This window comes from Lissotriton helveticus, chromosome 8, assembly GCF_964261635.1.
Source record: "Lissotriton helveticus chromosome 8, aLisHel1.1, whole genome shotgun sequence".
NCBI lineage: Eukaryota > Metazoa > Chordata > Amphibia > Caudata > Salamandridae > Lissotriton > Lissotriton helveticus.
The window spans coordinates 1,679,768,657-1,679,790,119 of record NC_136069.1 but is presented as its reverse complement, the minus strand read 5'-3'; the positions used below and the strand labels follow the sequence as shown (position 1 = coordinate 1,679,790,119).

At 45.5% G+C, this 21,463-nt stretch overlaps 1 protein-coding gene across 4 annotated transcripts in view; it reads left to right on the top strand.

Moving 5' to 3' along the window:
• The window catches only part of LOC144773622 (transient receptor potential cation channel subfamily M member 2-like), a 1,628,848-nt gene that overhangs the window by 481,735 nt on the left and 1,125,650 nt on the right, over positions 1-21,463 (top strand). For 3 of the 4 annotated variants that reach the window (XM_078658770.1, XM_078658769.1, XM_078658768.1), the window contains exon 14: positions 16,446-16,538. The exons of the other annotated variant lie outside the window; for it this stretch is intronic. In XM_078658770.1, coding sequence (XP_078514896.1) covers positions 16,446-16,538 — 93 coding nt within the window. The remainder of the gene's footprint in view (positions 1-16,445; positions 16,539-21,463) is intronic. 4 annotated transcript variants of the gene reach the window in all.

Sequence of the window (21,463 nt, the reverse complement as noted above, 5' to 3'; positions counted from 1 at the left end):
TTAAAAAAGAGTTTTCAACTACCTGAATGGGTGACGGGTCTACAAAGCCCCATACCCCACTCCCATTAATAGCAGCAGATACACATTTTGCCTTATAGATTTTAATTAGCTCAGCTGGAGGTCTTGTACCCATTTTTTTGCCAAAAATCTTGAGGGCAACAGTAGAACGTATCATCGCCAGTTTCTTCGCTGCTACAGCTTGGGCCCAAGACTCATTCTGTGCAAATAATATACCTAAGTAAGAAAATTGCTTGGTTGCCTCAAGCTTCTCTCCTGCAATAAAAATGGCCCTTTTGGTCTTAAAATCCTTGCCACAGCGCATGATGAATGTTTTAGATGAATTTACCCTTAATCCAAGATCTTTCATGAAGAGGGTAAAGCTATCCACCACGCGCTGAAGATCCACTTGGGTACGAGACATTAACACAGAATCGTCTGCGTCCAAAAGGGCTGGGATTGGGCGGCATTCACCCTTCAGGCCATATCGGACGCGAGCTGACGCGTCACTGTAAAAACCTTTAAGAAAATAAATAATATTTTCGTCAACCCCTAAATGTCCTAGCAGACTCCATAGTTTAGCGTGGACCACGCAGTCAAATGCGGCCGAGAGGTTGACAAAAGCTAGGAACAGATTTCCTTTCTTAGCCCTTGTGTACTTTCCCACCAACATTAAAAGATTTAAGCCCTGCTCCACTGTTTCTAATCCGGTCCGAAAGCCATATTGAAAATCAGATAGAATGGAATTGTCATCAGCCCAGTCCAGGAGATGGTCCAAAATTATCGGCCCAGCAATCTTTGTAAAAGAATCTAACAGAAAGATAGGTTTATAACATCCCGGATCGTGTCTATCCCCTTTTTAGGTCTCGCCTGGCGTTGCAGCGAGAAAGTGCTACGCCAGAGAGACTTATTGTCAAGGGAGACAGACTGGGGCACGTGCGGCGATTGTGGTCTGTGGACGCACATCTCCTGTCCCGCAGGAAAACCAGCATGCAGTTTCACTTTCGCCCCATCGTTGGAGCGGCCTATGTTGCTAATCACTATTTTAAACGGGGAGATGTGCACTCCTATATAAGTGCACATATAGCTGGCTTGCGCGTCTCCCTAAACGCGCATGGCGTGCTTTCACTTTCTGTCCCTCCGGCCCACGCTCCGCCTCTTCTGTTTTCTCTCCGACCGGCCCTACAGTGCTGGTCCCGGCAGACAGTTAAGCTGAAAAAAATCTTAATATAGCGCTTTAACTCCGTATGATTAATTGAGATGCCCACACAGATAGACCACAATAGCAGCCTCTCAAGAGTCCATCTATAAGCACTTCAAAAAGGATGGCGGTCTCTCCCAACTCAAGCTCTATAAAAGTGTTAAAGGCATCCTCAAAACACTTCAGGGCCTACAGTTCAAACCAGGCAACTATCACCCCCCCCCCCGGATAAACGACCTGTGACTCTGCCCGCTCTCACCTGCTGAACTCCAGCAGAGTTCTACGCGTCCTGCGCCAACAAACACACACGCACCAGCCGCACCCAGCCAGTGCACGAGTACTCGTCCCCGTCGACGCGCGCATGGAGTGCTTTCGCTTTACCTTCGGCGTTTCAACCCATGCTCACGTTCTCCTGCCCGCTGTGGCCCCCTCTCTTCCTCCCTCGCTGCTCTCTCCCCTCTTCTCCCTGCCTCCTCTTCGACCCCCTCTTGCCTTTCTCCCTGCCCTATGAGTTTCCTTTCTCCCCCCTTTGACTTCCTTGTTTCTTCCTCTCCCTCTAATTTCACTTCCTCCTTCGCTTCCCCTCTTCCCTTCCTGACTTTTCTCGCCCACCCTCTCCCTCTCCTGCTGGAGGTCCTCGCCTGCCTCCCTTCCTTCTCGGGCTCGTTACGCCTGCCCCTCCATTCTCTCCTTCCCCTTCTTTAAGTGGCTGCTTCTTCCCCGCGCAGCCCTGCACTCCCCAGTGATCCTCGGCAGACAGCAGCCCTCGCACGGCCACGATGATGGAGAACAGGGCATTCTGCTGCTTTGCCTTCTATGCAGCCGCCCTGCTGCTCAAGATGTTCCTGCTGGCGATCCTTACCGGCCAGCTGCGGCTGCGCAGGAAGGTGGGTTCCCCCGGTAGACACCCTCCCCACCCCCTGCTGGCATGGGAGAGTGATCGAACTGACACCCCCTGCTGGCATGTGTGAGTGATTGTGAACGCGCCTCAAACCCCCCTTGCTGGCATGTGTGCATGAGTGTGCATGAACCTCCCCCCTCTCTCCCCCCCCTTGCTGGCATGTGTGCATGAGTGTGCACAAGCCTCCCCCCTTTCCATCTTGCTGGCATGAGTGAGTGAGTGTGCACGAGCCTCACAACGCCCCCCCCCTTGCTGGCATGTGTGAGTGAGTGTGCACGAGCCTCACAACGTCCCCACCCCCTTGCTGGCATGTGTGAGTGAGTGTGCAAGAGCCTCACAACGCCCCCCACCCCCTTGCTGGCATGTGTGTGTGAGTGTGCACAAGCCTCACAACGCCCCCCCTTGCTGGCATGTGTGAGTGAGTGTGCACCAGCCTCACAATGCCCCCCACCCCCTTGCTGGCATGTGTGCGTGAGTGTGAACGCGCTTTAACCCCCCCTGCTGGCATGTGCCAGTGAGTGTGCACGAGCCTCACAACACCCCCACCCCCTTGCTGGCATGTGTGAGTGAGTGTGAACGCGCCTCAACCCCCCCTTGCTGGCATGTGTGAGTGAGTGTGCACAAGCCTCACAACGCCCCCCCACCCCCTTTCTGGCATGTGTGTGTGAGTGTGAACGACCTCACCCCCCCCTTTGCTGGCATGTGTGTGTGAATGTGCACGAGTCTCCCCCCTCCCCCTTTTTGGCATGTGTGCATGAGTGTGCACGAGCCTCCCCCCTCCCCCCCTTGCTGGCATGTGTGCATGAGTGTGCACGAGCCTCCCCCCTCCCTCCCTTGCTAGCATGTGCGCGTGAGTGTGCACAAGTCTCCCCCCCACCCCCCACCCTTGGTGGCATGAGTGAGTGAGTGTGCACGAGCCTCACAACGCCCCCCCTTTGCTGGCATTTGTGAGTGAGTGTGCACGAGCCTCACAACGCCCCCCCCTTGCTGGCATATGTGAGTGAGTGTGCACGAGCCTCACAACGCCCCCCCTTGCTGGCATGTGTGAGTGAGTGTGCACGAGCCTCACAACGCCCCCCCTGCTGGCATATGTGAGTGAGTGTGCACAAGCCTCACAACGCCAACCCACCCCCTTGCTGGCATGTGTGCGTGAGTGTGCACGAGCCTCACAACGCCCCCTCCCTTGCTGGTATGTGTGAGTGAGTGTGCACGAGCCTCACAACGCCCCCCCTCCATGCTGGCATGTGTGAGTGAGTGTGCACGTGCCTCACAATGCCTCCCCACCCCCTTGCTGGCATGTGTGCGTGAGTGTGCACAAGCCTCACAACGCCCCCTCCCTTGCTGGTATGTGTGAGTGAGTGTGCACGAGCCTCACAATGCCCCCCCACCCCCTTGCTGGCATGTGTGCGTGAGTGTGCACGAGCCTCACAACGCCTCCCGACCCCCTTGCTGGCATGTGTGCGTGAGTGTGCACGAGCCTCACAATGCCCCCCCACCCCCTTGCTGGCATATGTGAGTGAGTGTGCATGAGCCTCACGATGCTCCCCCCTTGCTGGCATGTGTGAGTGAGTGTGCACGAGCCTCACAACACCCCCCCTTGCTGGCATGTGTGAGTGAGTGGGCACGAGTCTCACAACGCCCCCCCACCCCCTTGCCAGCATGTGTGCATGAGTGTGCACGAGCCGCACAATGCCCCCGACCCCCTTGCTGGCATGTGTGAGTGAGCCCCCCTTGTTGCATGTGTGAGTGAGTGTGCACGAGCCTCACAACGCCCCCCCACCCCCTTGCTGGCATATGGGAGTGAGTGTGCATGAGCCTCACAATGCCCCCCCTTGCTGGCATGTGTGAGTGAGTGTGCACGAGCCTCACAACGCCCCCGACCCCCTTGCTGGCATGTGTGCGTGAGTGTGCACGAGCCTCACAACGCCCCCCCTGATGGCATGTGTGAGTGAGTGTGCACGAGCCTCACAACGCCCACCCACCCCCTTGCTGGTATGTGTGAGTGAGTGGGAACGCGCCTCAACCCCCCCCTTGCTGGCATGTGTGAGTGAGTGTGCACGAGCCTCACAACCCCCCCTCTTGCTGGCATGTGCCAGTGAGTGTGCATGAGCCTCACAATGCCCCCCCACCCCCGTGCTGGTATGTGTGGTGAGTGTGAACGCGCCTCAACGCCCCCCCCCCTTTGCTGGCATGTGTGAGTGAGTGTGCACGAGCCTCACAACGCCCCCCCACCCCCTTGCTGGCAGGTGTGAGTGAGTGTGAATGCGCCTCATCCCCCCACCCCCCCTTGCTGGCATGTGTGTGTGAGTGTGCACCAGCCTAACAACGCCCCCACACCCCCTTGCTGGTATGTGTGGTGAGTGTGAACGCGCATCAACGCCACCCCCTTGCTGGCATGTGTGAGTGAATGTGCACGAGCCTCACAACGCCCCCCCCCCCCCCCCCCCCACTCCCTTGCTGGTACGTGCGAGTGAGTGTGAATGCGCCTCATCCCCCCACCCCCTTGCTGGCATGTGTGCGTGAATGTGCACGAGCCTCACAACGCCCTCACCCCCCCACCCCCTTGCTGGGATGTGTGAGTGAGTGTGCACAAGCCTCCCCCATCCACCGATCTGTTCAAAGTTTGAACTTCTTTGGTAAATTCCATTCCTGTCATAATCTGTGCTAGACACTGGAGACTCGAGAGAATAGTAGAGGCGCAGTAAGGTCTCATCGTGTCTGTCATTGTGCTCACTGCATAGCAGAGCGAGCTTGTGCACATCTCGGGAACATTATACTTTCCAGTAAAAGAGTCTTTTTCTTTGTCATTTATGATGCAAAACTTAAGCCATCCCGAGTATTTCATATTGGGACAATCATGCACTCGGACTAGTGATCCCTTCTTTAAATTTAATTTAGCTGAAACAAATGTTTGTGTTATAATGCGGTACTCTCAATACAGTGTGAGATTATATGTGCTGCTGTGCAAGGGTCATTTCGAATTTAAGTGTGGTAGATGGCGGGCCGGGGGCACGGTGTTGATCTGTTAATTTCAAAAGGAAACAGCAGCATCTTGGTCGTGTATTCATTTCACCTACAGTAATTGCTTTGCAATTGAGCAACAATATAAAAGTATCATAGGACAATCATTTACGTATTTGGAAAAAAACGGGAGTTCTTTAGGGTGTTGCCTGAAAAAAGCTGGTTTTTATCTTTTTGTTACCCACAAAGAAACCAGGAATGCACGTTTTCAATCGTAATCCAGGAAACTATCCCAAGCAGGTAGAGGTAAGAAGAACTCTTTATGACCAGCACTAAGACTGAAATTGATGAGCTCCCATCCGCTTCAATTTCTTCCCCTGACACTGTCCTCACGCTGCCTTTACTTGTCATATGCTGGCTTTTTCCTGCTACAGGGGTAGATGGAGGTGTATTCCCTCTACCGCTTTAGCTTATACTCTCCACGGTGTTTGAGGGTATATCAACTTGTTGCATTGCACAAAGCCCACCTAGTCTCATTTTCTTCCCTCTTATACACGTTTTTAAAATTTATATTCTGTATTGTATATTCTTGGAGAGGATGTAGGTCGCCCACCCCTCCCCCCCCATGGTAGTCCGATGTATTTTAGGACTTTGCTGTATTACTACTGTAGGGCCAACACAGTATAAGAAATTACCCAATCTGGCTCACAATCTATTATCTGTCCCCTCACAAGAGCGTGTTTTTTTAGGAGAGAACCCTGCGCTCTGTAAAATTGCTTGTAAGATTCTCTGGTGCCCATATTAAGTATGGCGATTTGCATTTATCACCCCGAGTGGGACGGGTATGCCCAGACGTGGGTCACGTGCTCTCCATGCCACCGGAATCAAGCCATCCCGGCTGATGAGGGTTGAAACCCCGAAACCAGTCCTTGGATGCTTTTTTCCAGTCCAGGGAGGACCTGGCTTGGCAGTTCGGGCTGGACTGTTCCCATGGGGCACAGGCTCAAGACTGATTTGCATATGGCTGGGTTCAAACTGGAATGGCATGTTGAGCAAACAAAACATGGATTTAGGCCCAGATGTCTGTACTGGGGTGAATGTATGACATTGTTCTGCATTCTGTCCATCAACTGTTGTTTTTGCATATTAAGTATGGCAGCGTCTGCGAGATTTGCAGCTGCCAGCAGCCCGATAACTTTTGCTGGCAACCATCCTTGCAGAGGTGCTGTCTGACTTTGCGGGAAATGTGCAGGACATTCAAAGACAATTTATTCCCTTCCATAGCTCTGACGCTACACCGTGCAAGTCAGCAGGCAGGTTGCCATCTCTAGTTTTTTTAGTGTTCACCTTTGTTGCCTTAATAAATTTAGTTGTTGTTGTTGTAAAGCTTTTATTCGACATTTTGCCATAAAGCCAACACACATAAAAATACATTTTAAACATAATTTTTAAAAGCAGAGATCACTTTAGAGAATTCAATATATACATGATCAATACTCCGGACAAAATCACAAGTTATTTACAATTACATGGGGATGCATTACTTTTTCACCATCCATAGATAACAGGGTTTCTTCCAGTTTATGATTAATTTACAAGACCTTATAATAAAAACAAGTATTTACATCAATTAAATAATTAAAATGCCAGTGATTAAAAGTACTATAATCTATGTTTTCATTCCGTATTTTTTCCTAATCAAGCAGACATTAAAAAGGTACCGACTAACTCCAAAGGTTATCAACCGAACAGTCGAAGATCTAAACAATCTTTCAGCCTCTTTGTAAGAACGTATGCCCACATTTTTACAAAGTGGTTTAATCCATTTCATACGTTGTGTTTTATATGACGGGCAAAAGAATAAAACGTGTGCCTCGTCTTCAATTTGTTTCAGATCACACAATTTACAATATGAGTCATTCCCATCGGTATTAGAGTTTCCCCACCTGCAAGTATTTGCATTTACTTGTAGAACCCCATATCTGTATTGAAGAAATATGGTTTTAGCCAAAGGTGGTTCAACTTCATCCATAAATTGCTCAAATACAGGGGTATCCTTAAATTGCAAAAATTTGAGTGTTAGTGAACCAGTTGTTCGTTCATATACATTATTATTCATATAATACCAATAGGCATTTTTTACCTGATCTTTGCAGTTAGTTTGCAGGGTAGTTGGATTTTTCCAGAAGTGTGATAGACCTATTTTTGTAAGCCACATGGATATATGTCTCAGCCACTTGATCGAGTTAAAAGTGTCCAATTCCATAATTTCCATTAAACCAGCTCTATAATCAGCAAGTTCCGGGGTGGACCATAGTCTTACCCAATAGAGCAATGGCTTCAGCCTGCATAAGTGGTCTGTACGTTTTAGATTAATATCTAAGAAGACAGGAACTAAAGGTATTCTTACAGGTAGTCTCAATAGGCGCCTACAAAACGTATTCTCATCAATCTCAAAGGTTTTATTAGAGTAAGGCCCCCAAATCTCGGTGCCATATATGGCAGCGGTTTGTGCTTTAGCTCTAAACACTTCAATCGCCGGAGTTATGGCTTTTGAAGTGCTCCCTCCATGAATTTTTAAGATAGGGAGAGAATTGTGCTTAAGTGTCAACCTACTTTTTTCTAGTTGTTTTGACCAAGACAGTTTACTGTCAAACCTAATACCAAGGTAGTCGAAAAACTCCACATACTCTAATTTAGTGTTGTTTAAGGCCAAATTTTTCTTGAAAGTTTTCGGGGGGTTAATGGCCATATACTTAGTTTTTGATGAGTTAATTTCTAACCCCTTCATTTCGCAATAACTATTGAATTGATTTATTAAATTTTGTAGGCCTTTGGGTGTTTGTGATATTATAATGGTGTCATCTGCAAATAGCAGCGCTGTAATTGCCTCATTGCATAGTTTTGGGGAATCGTGATTGCATTGTGCCAGATAGGGGGGGATATCATTTACAAATAAAGAAAAAAGGGTTGGGGCCAGAACGCAGCCTTGTCGTACCCCCCTCCTAACTGGTATGGCTTGAGTAAGTTCACCATTTCTCCCCCATCTTACTTTTGCGAAATTATCAGTATGGAGTTTTATAAGGTTTAACAGCAGATCTTCTGGGACACCCATATTCCTTAAAATATCCCATGAAAGGGAGCGAGGGACAAGATCAAACGCTGAGCGTAGATCCATGAATGCTACATATAGGCTGCACTTCTTTATTTGTACGTATTTCCAACAAATACACATAAACCTATGTACCTGGTCCACAGTACTTATCTTATTTCTAAATCCTGCTTGGAATTTTGAGAGGATTTTAAATTCCTCTACCCAGTCTAAAAGTCGATTTAAAAGATGTCTGGCAAAAACTTTTTGTAAAATGTCAATTAAACTTATCGGTCTGTAATTACCTGGGTTATAGCGATCCCCTTTTTTATAGATGGTAACTATTTCTGCCCCCTTCCATGATTCGGGAATTGGGGTTCCTAGAAAAATAGAATTACATAAAAAATTTATGTAGGGGCACCATACTTCAATGTTATGAGTAAACAAATCCCCAGGTAATTTGTCCGGGCCTGGTGCCTTACCGGCCTTAACTGCCTTTATTGCACACAGTGTCTCTTCAATACTAAATTTTACTAAATCAATGGATGGAGGAACAGATCGAGTATAGTTTTCATCTGGGGGCACCTCTGCCAGATCATATAATTTTAGAAAATGATCATGCCAGGTTTTTTCATCAAGGAAAAAATCTCTGTTGGAGCTACCCGATTTATTGTTTTTTGATATCAGGCTCCAAAAAGTGCATTGGTCGTGCTTTCTGGCAGCATTTAAAAGAAAATTTAGTATCCTGCGGTGATTAATTTGCATCTCACAGATGCTGCAGAGGAATAGATTCTTATCTTTCTCATTTGGCTTGTTTACGGTCAATTTGCCTGGGCTGGTTTGTTTCTCAAGTGTCTGGAGTGTCACAGAAAATTACACTGCAGCAGACTTTCAGGCAGCCTTTTGTGCGTTATTTTGTCACAATACAGTCTTTCATCTGGCGCTGGTTAGAGGAAGACATCATTTTTACTTGTGGTTGCCGCTTTCATAGCTTTGGTCACAATACCGTACATATCACATTTACCCCACTTTCACATACTAAAATAAAAAAAATAGATAGATAATAAACAATGCCATTTACAATACCAACAACTTTAAACTTTGCTACTGCAAGACCTATTGCATTGCAAATGCTTGCTTGTTTGAAGATGGGCATGATTATGGACTCCACCCAGGTAGACAAAAATCCCGTAATACAACTTGCATTAAGCACCTGGCCCGGAAGGGGCCCCCACGGAGGAATGCTTGCCTTAAAAATGTCTATGGGGACACTGTCCGGGCCAGGAGCCTTGCCACCCTGGCTAGCGTGGAGTGCCTTTTCAATCTCCTCCAAGGTAAACGCCAAATTCCTTGATCTGGAATAGGAAATAGGTGGGCAAGGGTAAGATGATAATTCCTCTCCCTCATACACCTGAGCAAAGTGCCCAATCCAGTCTGCTTCTGGGATCGCTATCTCTATTTTGGGACCAGTCTCTTCCGCTAGAAAGGGAGTTCTGATAATCTTCCAAAAACCTGCGCTATGATTATTTACAGATGCTATGTGCAAGACTTCCCAGGCCTCTAGTTTTAACATGTTCTTCCTGTCTCTGACAGCTAGCTTATATTCTTTCCTAAGTCTCCTCACCTCAGTAATACTTCTTGGGTTTTTGTGTAGTTCTTTCTTTAAGAGTGCATAGGCTTGGGTACATTTGGAGTCAAACCATCCTCCCTGATCTCTATTATTTTTACACTGCCTCATAAGGGAGTTCCTTATTACATTTGTAATAGTTAAAAAAGAGGCAAGGAGAGTTTCAGGGGCGGTATCTTCTCCCAAGCATATCGCAAACTCTGACATATATTTACCGATTACTATATTAAGTATGTCTGTTTGGTCGACTATGGCCCATCGTAAAAAGTACCCATTTGTGCTACCAATAGATAAGTTCTCTCAAACTCGATCTTTTTTATTACTCCTTAAGGTGTTCTTGGTTGGCAGTAGGATGGCCATACAGAGAGGGAAGTGATCAATTAGTGCGTCGTCAGAGACTTTAAAAGAATGAATTATGTGAGCGTGATTACTAGTGGCAAGAGCATAATCAATAGTAGAACAACAGCCCCTACCATTAAATGTTGGAGGTAAGGAGGATGGCAATACACATAATTCATTTACAAAACCAAGATCAAAGTTGTTAAGAACTTCATTTAGTTGTTCACCCAAAGGAGTATGATTAAAATGTGATTGACACATGCCCTGTTCCCATAACACTCCGCATCTGTTATCTTCAGCCATTCCACATAAAGTACAATTAAAATCGCCTACCAGAAGAATCATCACATTTTTCCTGTTACTTGTAACCTGGGAGGACAGTACTTTAGACATATTATTAATAACATTTGATACTTCACCCAGAGGAATATTGTTATAAAAATTAAGCAGGGCAATCAAAGAAACAGGATCCAGATCAAGTACCAGAAATTGAAAATAAATATCTTTGATAGGCTCTATTACCCTTTATAAATTCAGTTTATAGGAGAGATAAACACTCAGCCCTCCCTTAGCTCTCCCATACACAGCCTCGACAGCCGGGGTATGATAGGTCTTATACCTGTTAAAATGGACCGCTTCCTTGCTCCAAGTTTCCTGAAAACAAAGCAGGTCTTGGGACTGAATGAAGTCATGCCAAAGTGGATTATTAATTTTTGACTTAATTCAAGCAATGTTCCAGGAGGTGATATTACATAATGGAATTACAACGGTGGTTGGAGCAAGTAAAGGAGGGCTGATACCTTCCGACAAAGACCCGTTAAGGTGCACTAGCTGAGAACCAACTTCAGAGACCAGCTTCCCGTTGATGGTACCCTCAATCCCCGGAATCCTGGCCTGCTCCGCCCTCTCACTCATAGGGTCCCCCTGATTGAGCATGAAGTTATAGTGGACTACTTTGCTAGATAGATTTACGAGGTTCTCCATTTGCAGTCAATCATTAGTTTCTAAGCCACTCAGAACCTCAAAGTGATTTGATGTCGGAACACAGTATCTTGCTTGCTTAGGATCTAAGTAATTTTCTACTAGGCATTGGGGGCCGGGGTGCCTTACAAAATCCATGGGACGATAAAAGAAACCCAAGGGTAAAATGTTAATAACCTCAGTGTTAACCGTCCCATTAAAGCCCCCCTCAATGATGTTTCGTACCAAATGCGGGGTCCTAAACGTTAAGATGACACAATCTCCATTCAGGGATTTAGGGGATGAGCCTACCCAGCTAACCCTTCTGGCCATTTTGAATTCAGAAAACAGAGAGTTTTTAAATCCAATCCCAGAGGTTAGAAAATGAAGGGATTTGTTTCTCAAAGTCCACAAGTCTCAAAAACATTGGGGGGTAAAACTGGGACGTTGGCTCAAAAATACTGTCAAATAAGGGAGGGCTGACTAAATAGGTACGTTCTAGGGCAGAATTAAAATTTATGAAGATTTATTTAAAAAATGCTTTAGGTCCATTACAAAAATAGAACATTGCAATTGCAGTACATCTAATTTAATTGCATAAAGCCATTGCCATGAATGTCCTCAGACTTGGACAGATTAATTAGGCCAAATCAAAAATAGACTAAGTCCCAAATGTTCAGGAAAATCTGTGCGAAACTGGACAGAATCCCTAGCAGGACAGAAAAGGTCTAGCTGATAAATACATTGGGTTTATATAGGGTTTATATAGGAAATGCCCGAATAGAAGATGCAGAATCAGTGGAGTGTGAGCAAAGAAATGTATTTTCAACAATCAGAACAACTTGAAAACAAACATACAATCCTACCATTCAAGCAGTAACCCACTACATGAATATAGATTAAGCCTGTTTTGACCTGATGCCCTCCAGGGATGTCAGAACAAACGAGTTACAAAAACACCAGTGAAAGATTTTGAGTGAATGAGTGCAATACAGTCAGCAAACTGAAGGTCTTTGGATAAAAGATAGAATAGTGAGCCCGTGCTAGAGCTTCTTCATCTAGAACAGCGTAATTCAGAAATAAACAAACATGACTTGCATGACTATGTGCAGCAGGACTAATAAACAGTGAATATGACATTAATTTTAAACAAGTTGGGATTGAGGTGTAGCTCAGGTCTAGTTATCATAAGGAAAATACACTTCAATGGGTCACATTAAATCGGTTCAAAGGCAATAGTATAATGTCAGTGTAAACCTGTGAGTTCAAGTCTAGTTTAGCCATCAGCACAATATTGTTAATGCAATTGATATGTGTCTAAAGCAGCACACATAGAAGTTGCAAAACTTCATTTTTTTTAAAGATTGTTTATGTGCAGGAAGGGGGACCTTCCTGTACATAAACAATCAAAGGCCTGTTGCTGTTTCTATGTGTGCTGCACAACCCAGCACACATGGAAACAGCACATACGAGGGGAAATTAAACATTTCTCCTCATTGAGCCAGGGTAAGACCAGGTTTTCCATGGTTTTAATTTTGGCGCTGCCTCTTATGTACTATGCCCTTGTAAATAGGGGGCAGTGTTAAAATCAATGGGTGTTGCAGTGGAGTGCCCACAGCAACACCCGTTGCCCCCGCTTCCACGCTAAGCTTAGCATGAAAGGGGCCCTTATTTAAAAAGGCAGCGTTAAGCTGTGTTAAGTGGCTCAATGCTGCCTTGTAAATAAAGCAAAGCCTTTCTCGCCACCACAACTTCTTTAAAAGTGACGTTGCTGTGGCAATAGGGGGTTGTAAATTTGCCCCTTTGTTTTTCAGTGTTCTCCTCAGCCTCTTCAAGCAGACAGGACATTGTTTTTCACATTGTACAGTACCATTGACAGAGCGCGCAGGTCACCCGACTATAATTTTACCATATACGTATTGGGCCCATAAATCTAATTCACCATATTTATTAATCGGGTAACCTTACACTCTACTACCAGTAACCCTGTTCCATCCTATTGTATTTCCAATGTACCCGACTTACCAATCCACCGTTACAGGTACCTATGACCACAATGGATCAGGGAGCTAGCTGTAAAAGAAAGGCGGACACAAAAATACCAATATCCTTTATATTCTTTGCACTCATGTAATAACCACAGACTCGAAAAGTTTAAAAACCTTTATCTAGAATTCGTCAGTTTCAGAAAGCATAAGGTTCACAGCAAGTAAACTGTCAATAACTAAAATTATAAAGAGCACATATCCATATAGGAAGTAAATAAGACCAACCATTTAGGACTCTGAAGGAAGGTAAGAACAGGGAACATGCTAGTAAGAATTTTCAGGAATTTAGACTAGACGTGGAGTGACTAAAGGACGGGGAAAAATAAGGAACATGCTAGAATGTCACAGTATATATATATATATATCCTGGCAAAAGTGGGCAAAGCACAAGAATTTAATCAGTTTATGGAAACTCGAGAGGTAACATGTAACTATGGGGAAGGTAAAAGTGGAACACTCTAATATTCCAGAGCAAAATCATTTTATTTGGCTAAAGGAAGGTAAAGAAAAGGAACATCTATATTTTATGAACAGTATGCAGGAACGTACTTAAAGGATGGGAAAATTGGAACATGCTAGTATAACAACTATAATGTATGACTTTTTCATTTATCAGTGCAAAAGGAAAGCATGGAAAATCAATATGCAAGAACACGTCTTTATAAAAGCAAAGAAAAAGAATGAAGGATGCAGGATAGGTTCCCCAGTACTATATTTACCTAGAACGGTGTGAAAACCAACCCTGGCCACGGGTCAGTTTAGGACAGGAGAAAGAACCCCAAGGAAGGACGGTCGCCAGGAGGCCAACAGGTGCAGAATGGACACCCAGGACAGGAAAACCAGATTAGGATCAGTACAGGACCATCAAGGAAAGACCAGCACCCGCAGTTCGGTAGCAACGCCTGCGCTACACCCACTCTGCAGTAATCAGTCAAAACCCCGATTGGGTTATCGAATTCCCCAGCAAAGTGCTCCGCCAGCACTTAAGGTTCTCAAAAACCCCGCTTGGGTCTATGGAAATTACGGACAGAGTGCTCCGCAGCGCTGTGTATCAGTCACCTATTGAGTGCGTTGGGTCAGTGACAGGTCAGCTATTCGGACAAGTCGGACAATTTCTCTAGCTAAACCTAGGCTAGTTATACTGTTTTCGGGTCAGTGTACCACCCCTCAAATGTTGCAAGTGTAAGAATCCCCAATTTTGATTGGTCCTCAAGTAGGACAGGTCAACACACCAACCAGGATTTGACTTCTACAAGCCCCAATTTGCATATTTTGGGACCGCCTATTGAATTTGGGGTTCCCATGATATGTGCACTACCTAACAATGGTGCACACAGTTTTTATTACAATTGTTTCAAATGCAGTACATCTCGGCTTCGTCCTGCTGGGTCACAGGTCAGTTCTCAGGATATCTTGACTGTGGCTGCCAGCTGGCTGGGTTCCACTGGTACAAGGTTTTCTTCCCTCTGCCAGGGTGACATGCACAGTAGGGACTTCTAAGATGGAGTTTCATACACCTCCCCGGCCCAAAAGTTTCGCCACATGAAAAGTAAAGGAAAACAATTTAGAACTTAGAAATAAATGAATACACTGTATACCAGGAATCCCTATATGACTCCCCTTACTTTATACTAACTATAGCATTAAGATTAGTGCAAGACGAACAGCAGTGCAAAAGCTGCAGGGCAAGCATCGGCATGTGAGAACACAAAGCGGCCATCTTTAAACTAGTGCGCAAGCGCAAACTTTTCCCACCAGAACTGCGAGTACGTCACGTCACGTGAGTGTGACCGACGCATGCGCAGAAGAAATTCCCGCTTAGAAGCAGCCATTTTAGTGGCAAGCGTTTTAGGATAAGTAAACACATAAGCAAGCGTTACTGGGACACCCCGTGTAATGTAAAATGTGCAATATTAGTAACACGAACAGGTTGGTCATTTTTTTAATAACGTTATTTGAGGTTCTTGATCCAAGCAAGTCGCTGTACGTGCGAATCCTTGCTCCATCACCATCCATCACTTCCATCACAAATCTTCCCTCTCCTATTACCTATAAAGGTCTTGAAAAACGGGACTGTGTTTTCTAACTCTTTACCTGAGCTTCACTCTGATGCAGGCCCCACCTGGAAACCCGGCACCTTCTGTTATTTATTTTTTTATCCACCCCTGATCATTTATTGACATCCAAGTGAGGTTCAGCACAGAGGAAAAACCTCTTCCTTGCATCAACGTGTAAGGAGTTTTCTCATTGACAATATTGGGCGTGGTGTGATACGGCCAAATCAATTTTCTCAAAGCATCAGTCCAGTTAGTTGCATCACACAAGGCTGTTTGCAAACCTTCCTTCGAGATCTTGTCTCACCTTCCTTGTAGGATATTTAACATAGATAATAAATGTCGACCAACTTTGACAAATCCCGCTATTGATTTACAACTTTCCTCATCTCCACTGAACATCAATTTCACACCTTGTCTAACAAAATGTGCGCCCAAAAATAGCATGACATTTCTTGGGTCCACTTTTCCACGTGTTACGTAGAGTAGGGAAAGGGCTTGAAAAATGTCACCTTATTCTAAGGGCCAGGTCCTAACATTGTTTTGTGAAGTATAACTGGATGCAGTTCACTTCATCCAGGCTCCTGGGAAGCTGAAAGGGACACAAATGTTTAGTTTTTGAAAACGACAGAAGATTATTAGTGATGGCCTCATGCTTACTAAGGTTCCAGTGAAAACAGTAATTGCTGGTAACATTTGAAAATGAATCCCTGATAAAGTAGCATGTTAGTCGCGAAACATGAGTTGGAAACTGAACAATGCAGTGTGGAAATGATGAAAAGAAGATTAAAATATACCTATTAAAAATGAAGATTATCATTGCATTTAAAGGTTTAGTGGAACGCATGAGAAACGCCTTCTTAACACCCTTATCTGTTACACCAGTGCTGTTTGGAGAATAAATATATGGCTCCGGATTTAAACTCTTCCACCGAAAAACAACTTCCTCATGCTCTTTTGTTGCCTCTACAGCTAGAACTCCTTAGGTTACACTTCTTCTGTCATTCTAGAAAAAGAAAGAAAGAAAGTGGACTCCATTGGGGACAAGTGCCCGCCCCTGATACCTTCCTTAGGGCTGTGGACACTGCTCAGATTTAGGCGCTACTGCATTCGTGCCTCTTCGACTTTTTCGGCATTCGATAATAAATTCATATTTTTTTATAAAACGGGCTCGTTACATGCAGATGTAAAAGTAACAATCTGCTTATTTCGTTCCACAAACCGTTTGTTAAAACTCAACTTTTGGTGTTTTTTCTTCTGAAATAGATTGAGACACCTCTAAAATATCCCATCCGAGACCTTCTTCTCTGGGCCGTCGTACAGAACCGAAGGGAGCTGGCAGAAATCCTATGGGCACAGGTGAGGACCACTTCATTTTCAAGGCTGTAATAATGTCGTCACCGATTTTAAACTACAAATCAAATAGACGTTAGAATAACATCTACTCGTGTTTCCTCAAGGTACTCATATGTATGTAAGTATATATTTACTGTTCATAACTCTGTTCCTCGAGATATATACATTGTCAAGTTACGTGGACGTAGTGTTAAAAAATAGTAAACCTATACTCACCCTTAAGTACTTATGTTGACATTATAATAGGAGTCGCCATTCTGAAGTTGCTCTTTTTGCAGGAATTTGCCATAAGCACATTTTGACCAGTGAAAGGTTCGAGGTCATTACAGAGTGTCTGCGTCGATTTTCATCTCTGGGGAATGAACATCATTATGGGGAATGACAACAAAACTACATTTCCCATGAATCCTTGATATCTTGGGATCGTAGGAGCCATTTTGAATCATTGGGAGTAAGTTCCCTAGGGTTCCACGGCCTCGTTGCTAGTCAGTCATTACTCGATGTTGCTGCATTGTAGTGCATTAGTCATGCAGTACCTAGGGTTGGGGGTAAAGGAAAATAAAACCTAGGCTGGGTAACTGAGACAACAGATTGGGGGATCTGATTGTTCAGAAGCAAGAGACCTCAAACACCCAGATGTGTGTCATGCTACATCATAGGGCAGCTCCTCGTTGAGCCGGTGCTGCCCTGCCCAACCGACCTCTCAAGGGGGCTCTATGTGATGTAGGGTGGGGGTGCTATACGTCTTAATTACTGTGATGTTGATTACAAATACAAAAGAGATACCCAAATAACTTTAATGAATGGGTTCTCTTGTTATGATTAAAAATCAGTGGGTGACTGAATGTGGAGGTAATGATCCCATGCAGCTCATAAAATAATATGTTTGAAGGTCGACATGTTTCTTGCCTTAAGTTTCATTATCGATGAGGGCAATTCTTCAGGACTGGAAACCTACAACTTAAAGTTGTGGAAAGTAGATATAGTTTTAACAAGAAGTACCCCAGTCACAAAGATCCAAATCCTCTCAGTAAAATATACCTGGGCATGTCTAAACCTGACCCAATTTTGGTAATCTACAGAACCCTTAGGTGATGCCAGAGACCACACTAGCTGTGGAACAATAGGCGTCCAGAGTGCTGAATCAGCTGAGGACAACTTCTCTGCCACCCAATGCTGCTGCAGGCAGGACCTTGCTGCTTGGATTCATGAATCCATGCAGATCAATTGTTTCTTTAAGAGCTTGCTGAGTAACTATTTGGGGAATACAAAACAGTAATCTAAAATTAAATTGAGTTTGGAAAACAAACTTTAAAGTATTTAAACTTTGATCTTCTTGTATTAATGTAGTAGAGAGTAGTGTCCATACAAACTTTGTTACTTAATCTCGTGAGGGATGGTCTCATCAAGACCGTTACATTTTCATGATATGGCTAAAATAACACCTAAAACACTGACATTCTCCGGTTATATTTCACTAACCATAACTTGCCCCCCTCTGTCATCCACAACTTATGGCATCATGTATTACATGATTGATGACATGTTAGATGACAACATAATAACACCACTGATTGCATTATCCACAAGGCTGCTGTTAGCCTTACTTTTGATTTTTATTTATTATATTATTGCTCAAATATCATTTTACCTTAAATAAATGAGAAGACAAAGCAGTGTTTGGAAAATAGGGAAAAAGTTGGTGCAACTAAATTTTGCAGCCAGTAGAATATTGACAGAGGTGCGCGTGAAGATAGTCTTGGAGCACAGAAGATTTGGCTGCACATATATACATGCTGTTGGTACAATAAAACACTTTTACAGTCTTTGAAAAGCATCTTAGTCATAAATAACAAGAAAAGCCACCAGGAGAGTTAGTGTGGGCCAGTGTGTGCATGTCCAGATGTCCAGTGTGATCACCTTGTGCTGTGTGCATGTTGTGTCTCGATTGGCTGAGTGTTCCTAACTACGTGGGGCATCTAACTTTTGTGGTACTTTGGGAATGAGTGCTGTAGGAAGCTGGCATAGTATATGGTGCACAATTATTTAAGTGATGCACCCTGCACTAATTCAGACAATCCTTATGGAGATATAAACACAAAATAAACGACAATACTTCAATTGCAGAGAGGTAAGTGGCACAATACACAGTGGTCCCCAGGGGGAGACCAAACCATATATTTAAGAAAGTGGAATGCGAACTGCTGGGGTCACAAGGGACCACCCAAGTTACGTACCCCAGGACCCCACAGAGATTGTGTACAGCGAGGGAACACAGCCGTGTACTCAATTCAAGTCAATTGGATAGTCGGGTAGCAGTTTTAAAGAAGAAGAACCCTTCCCAGCAGACCCTGAAGAAACCCCGTGGATTAGCGAAGGTTGGAGAGTCACCCCAGTCACGGATACCCCAAGAAGCAGGATACCTTCACCAGGGAAGCCTGATGCGTAGATGCGAAGTAATGTCAGAAACCGCTATAGACCACAATGGAGGACTTCAGGAAAACTGCTGCTGGAAGAGTCTGTGGAAGTGTATGGTGGAATCCAAGGGTGGAATCAAGATGAGAGAAACCCACAAGTAGATGGGACAGTGTCTATGCCACTCAGAAGTGACCACGAGGCACGGAAGAGCAATGCCCACAGATGTTGGGAGATGCAGGAATGCTGATGGTGACCTTGTCGCTGCAGCTGTGAGGACCAGGTGGTGCTTTGGAAGACCAGGAGCCGCTCATATGAACAGTCTTATGCCAAAAGCGGTGTACCAGGGGGTCGGTGCCCGTCGGAAGCACCAAGAAGCCTTGGCAACAACAACAGACGTGGGAGCAAAAAAGGAGGGATGTTGGGGCCAGCAAGGTGCAAGGGACTCCCCAAAAGCAGGGGAGTCAGAGCAGGCCCTGAACAAGCAGGGGAGCACACAGAAGCCAAAAAGACCCTCAAGAGGACTCACAGGCTGAAGACACAGGAGTCGCAAGAGGACCTTGAGCAGCTCACCAAAGAAGGAGGCCCACGGTGCAGAGGATGCGGTGAGGACGAATGCCTTGGTATAAAGAGATGCTGGATCCTGGAGCTTCTTGTCGCCCGAAGATCTCTGGAGTACAGAGTCAACAAGCCTTTTCGACGGCAAGTCGATGTGGTGCACAGGGGATCTGCTCAAGCGGTTCCGACGAGGGATACTGGCCTCAAGCTTGCTGAGAGGACAGGTCAGGTCTTCAGGGAGTTGCAGAACCACCACCTGTGTTGCTTAGCCTTTGAGTCAGTAGGACGACAGGAGCAGCAGACAGGTCAGCTTTGTTTAATCCAAGGGAGATTACTTTGGGTGTCCTTGATTCCCACAGGCCTGGAGCAACACCTGGATGGAGCACAGACCCAGACAATGAAGAGAAGACTTAGAACAGCAAGACCAGGAGCAGCAGGAGTCTTCAGTGATGTTGTTTCGATTCCCAGCAAAGTTCAACGAAGGCCAGGTGTCCAGATGGTTAAAGAGTTACATAGTGTAAATGCAAATGTAAATTGATACTTGTATAGCGCACTACTCACTCGCAAGGGTCTCAAGGCGCTTGTATGAATACCGCTGTGGAACCCATCCTGGCATTCCCTGTGAGGTGTCCACTCCTGGGCACCCCCAAGGTGGAGGCCAGGCATCCTTTGCGTTGTAGGGGCAGTTGTGGAGATTAAGCAAACTATTGCCCAGAGTTGCAGAGTGGGACTCCATGATTGGAATAGGCACCGAGGCGAGAATTATCAGGTCCGTGGAATTTTTGAGCCTAAGACCCGCCGAGGCGGGGAATTGAACCCTGGTCCCGGGCTAGACCTCTTCATCAGGGTCTGCCACTCTAACCATTGAGCCACACTTCAGGCTTAAGTGTGTTCCCATGATGAATTTGAAGAGCCAACCACAGGTAAGCTCTTAAGTACCCTAGGGAGAGGGTTGGAAAGACTCAGGGGTCCCTCCCAGAGGAGGAGATGGAGAGAGGGGAGGATATTCCCTTGTCCTTAGTCTAGTTTCTCGTCAGAATGGGAGCCAAGGGCTTCCTGAACTGGCACAAACTGGAGTATGCAAGTCGGGTACCAAATGTGCTCTTTAAAGCAGTCTGGTCGCGCTAGTAAGCTCCACCACCCAAGCCCACTACACTAAGTCCTGTCTGGGAGGTGGTAACGCCTATCTGCGACAGCAAACCTTTTGTCCTGCCTTCCCCTGCTAGAGCCTGGCTCAGCAGCAGGAGGACAGAATTGTCCCTATGGTCGGCAGCAGCACTAGCTTGCTGTCCGACCCTGGAGGAGCGGTACCTGTGAATACAGGGGTGTACCCTAAGGGAGCCCCCTAGAACAAGGGGTCTCACATCCAACACTGGAATCAGTGTTGGGGTAAGATTCTAACATGTATGATACCAAACATGACTGGTTTCGGTGCAGCCCATACATAGTTAGACATCTTGTAATAACTGATGTCCACTATATGTATTAAAATGGCTGATCAAACTTACAAAGCATGGAGAATCAACTCTGGAGTTTGCTTGGGTGTCCTGCTCACGCAGAGGCACCCTCACACCTAGGACCAAGCACTGTGCCCTTAGGACTGAAGAGCCTACTATAGGGGTGACTTATAAGTTTTAGTGCAGTGACCTCAGTTCAGATATAAGGAAACTTATGTCTGTTGTGAGGGGTGGAAGCAGAAAAGCCCATCCCTGCAGGGAAATGGACCCCTCAAAAGTTTGGAATTTTCACCCTTCATCTGTTTAAGCCACTAAAATAGTGAAACAAACTGGGGATCAGCAACCCCTGATTCCTGTCTCAGGCTCCCCTGAAGACAAGAAACTACTGTTAACAGAAATGTTAACTAACACAAAAGTGAGAAAGCAAACACATAAAATATTTAAAAAAGGGATTAACCCTTTCAATATGTCTTTCACTCAAGTCTGGGAACCAGGAAT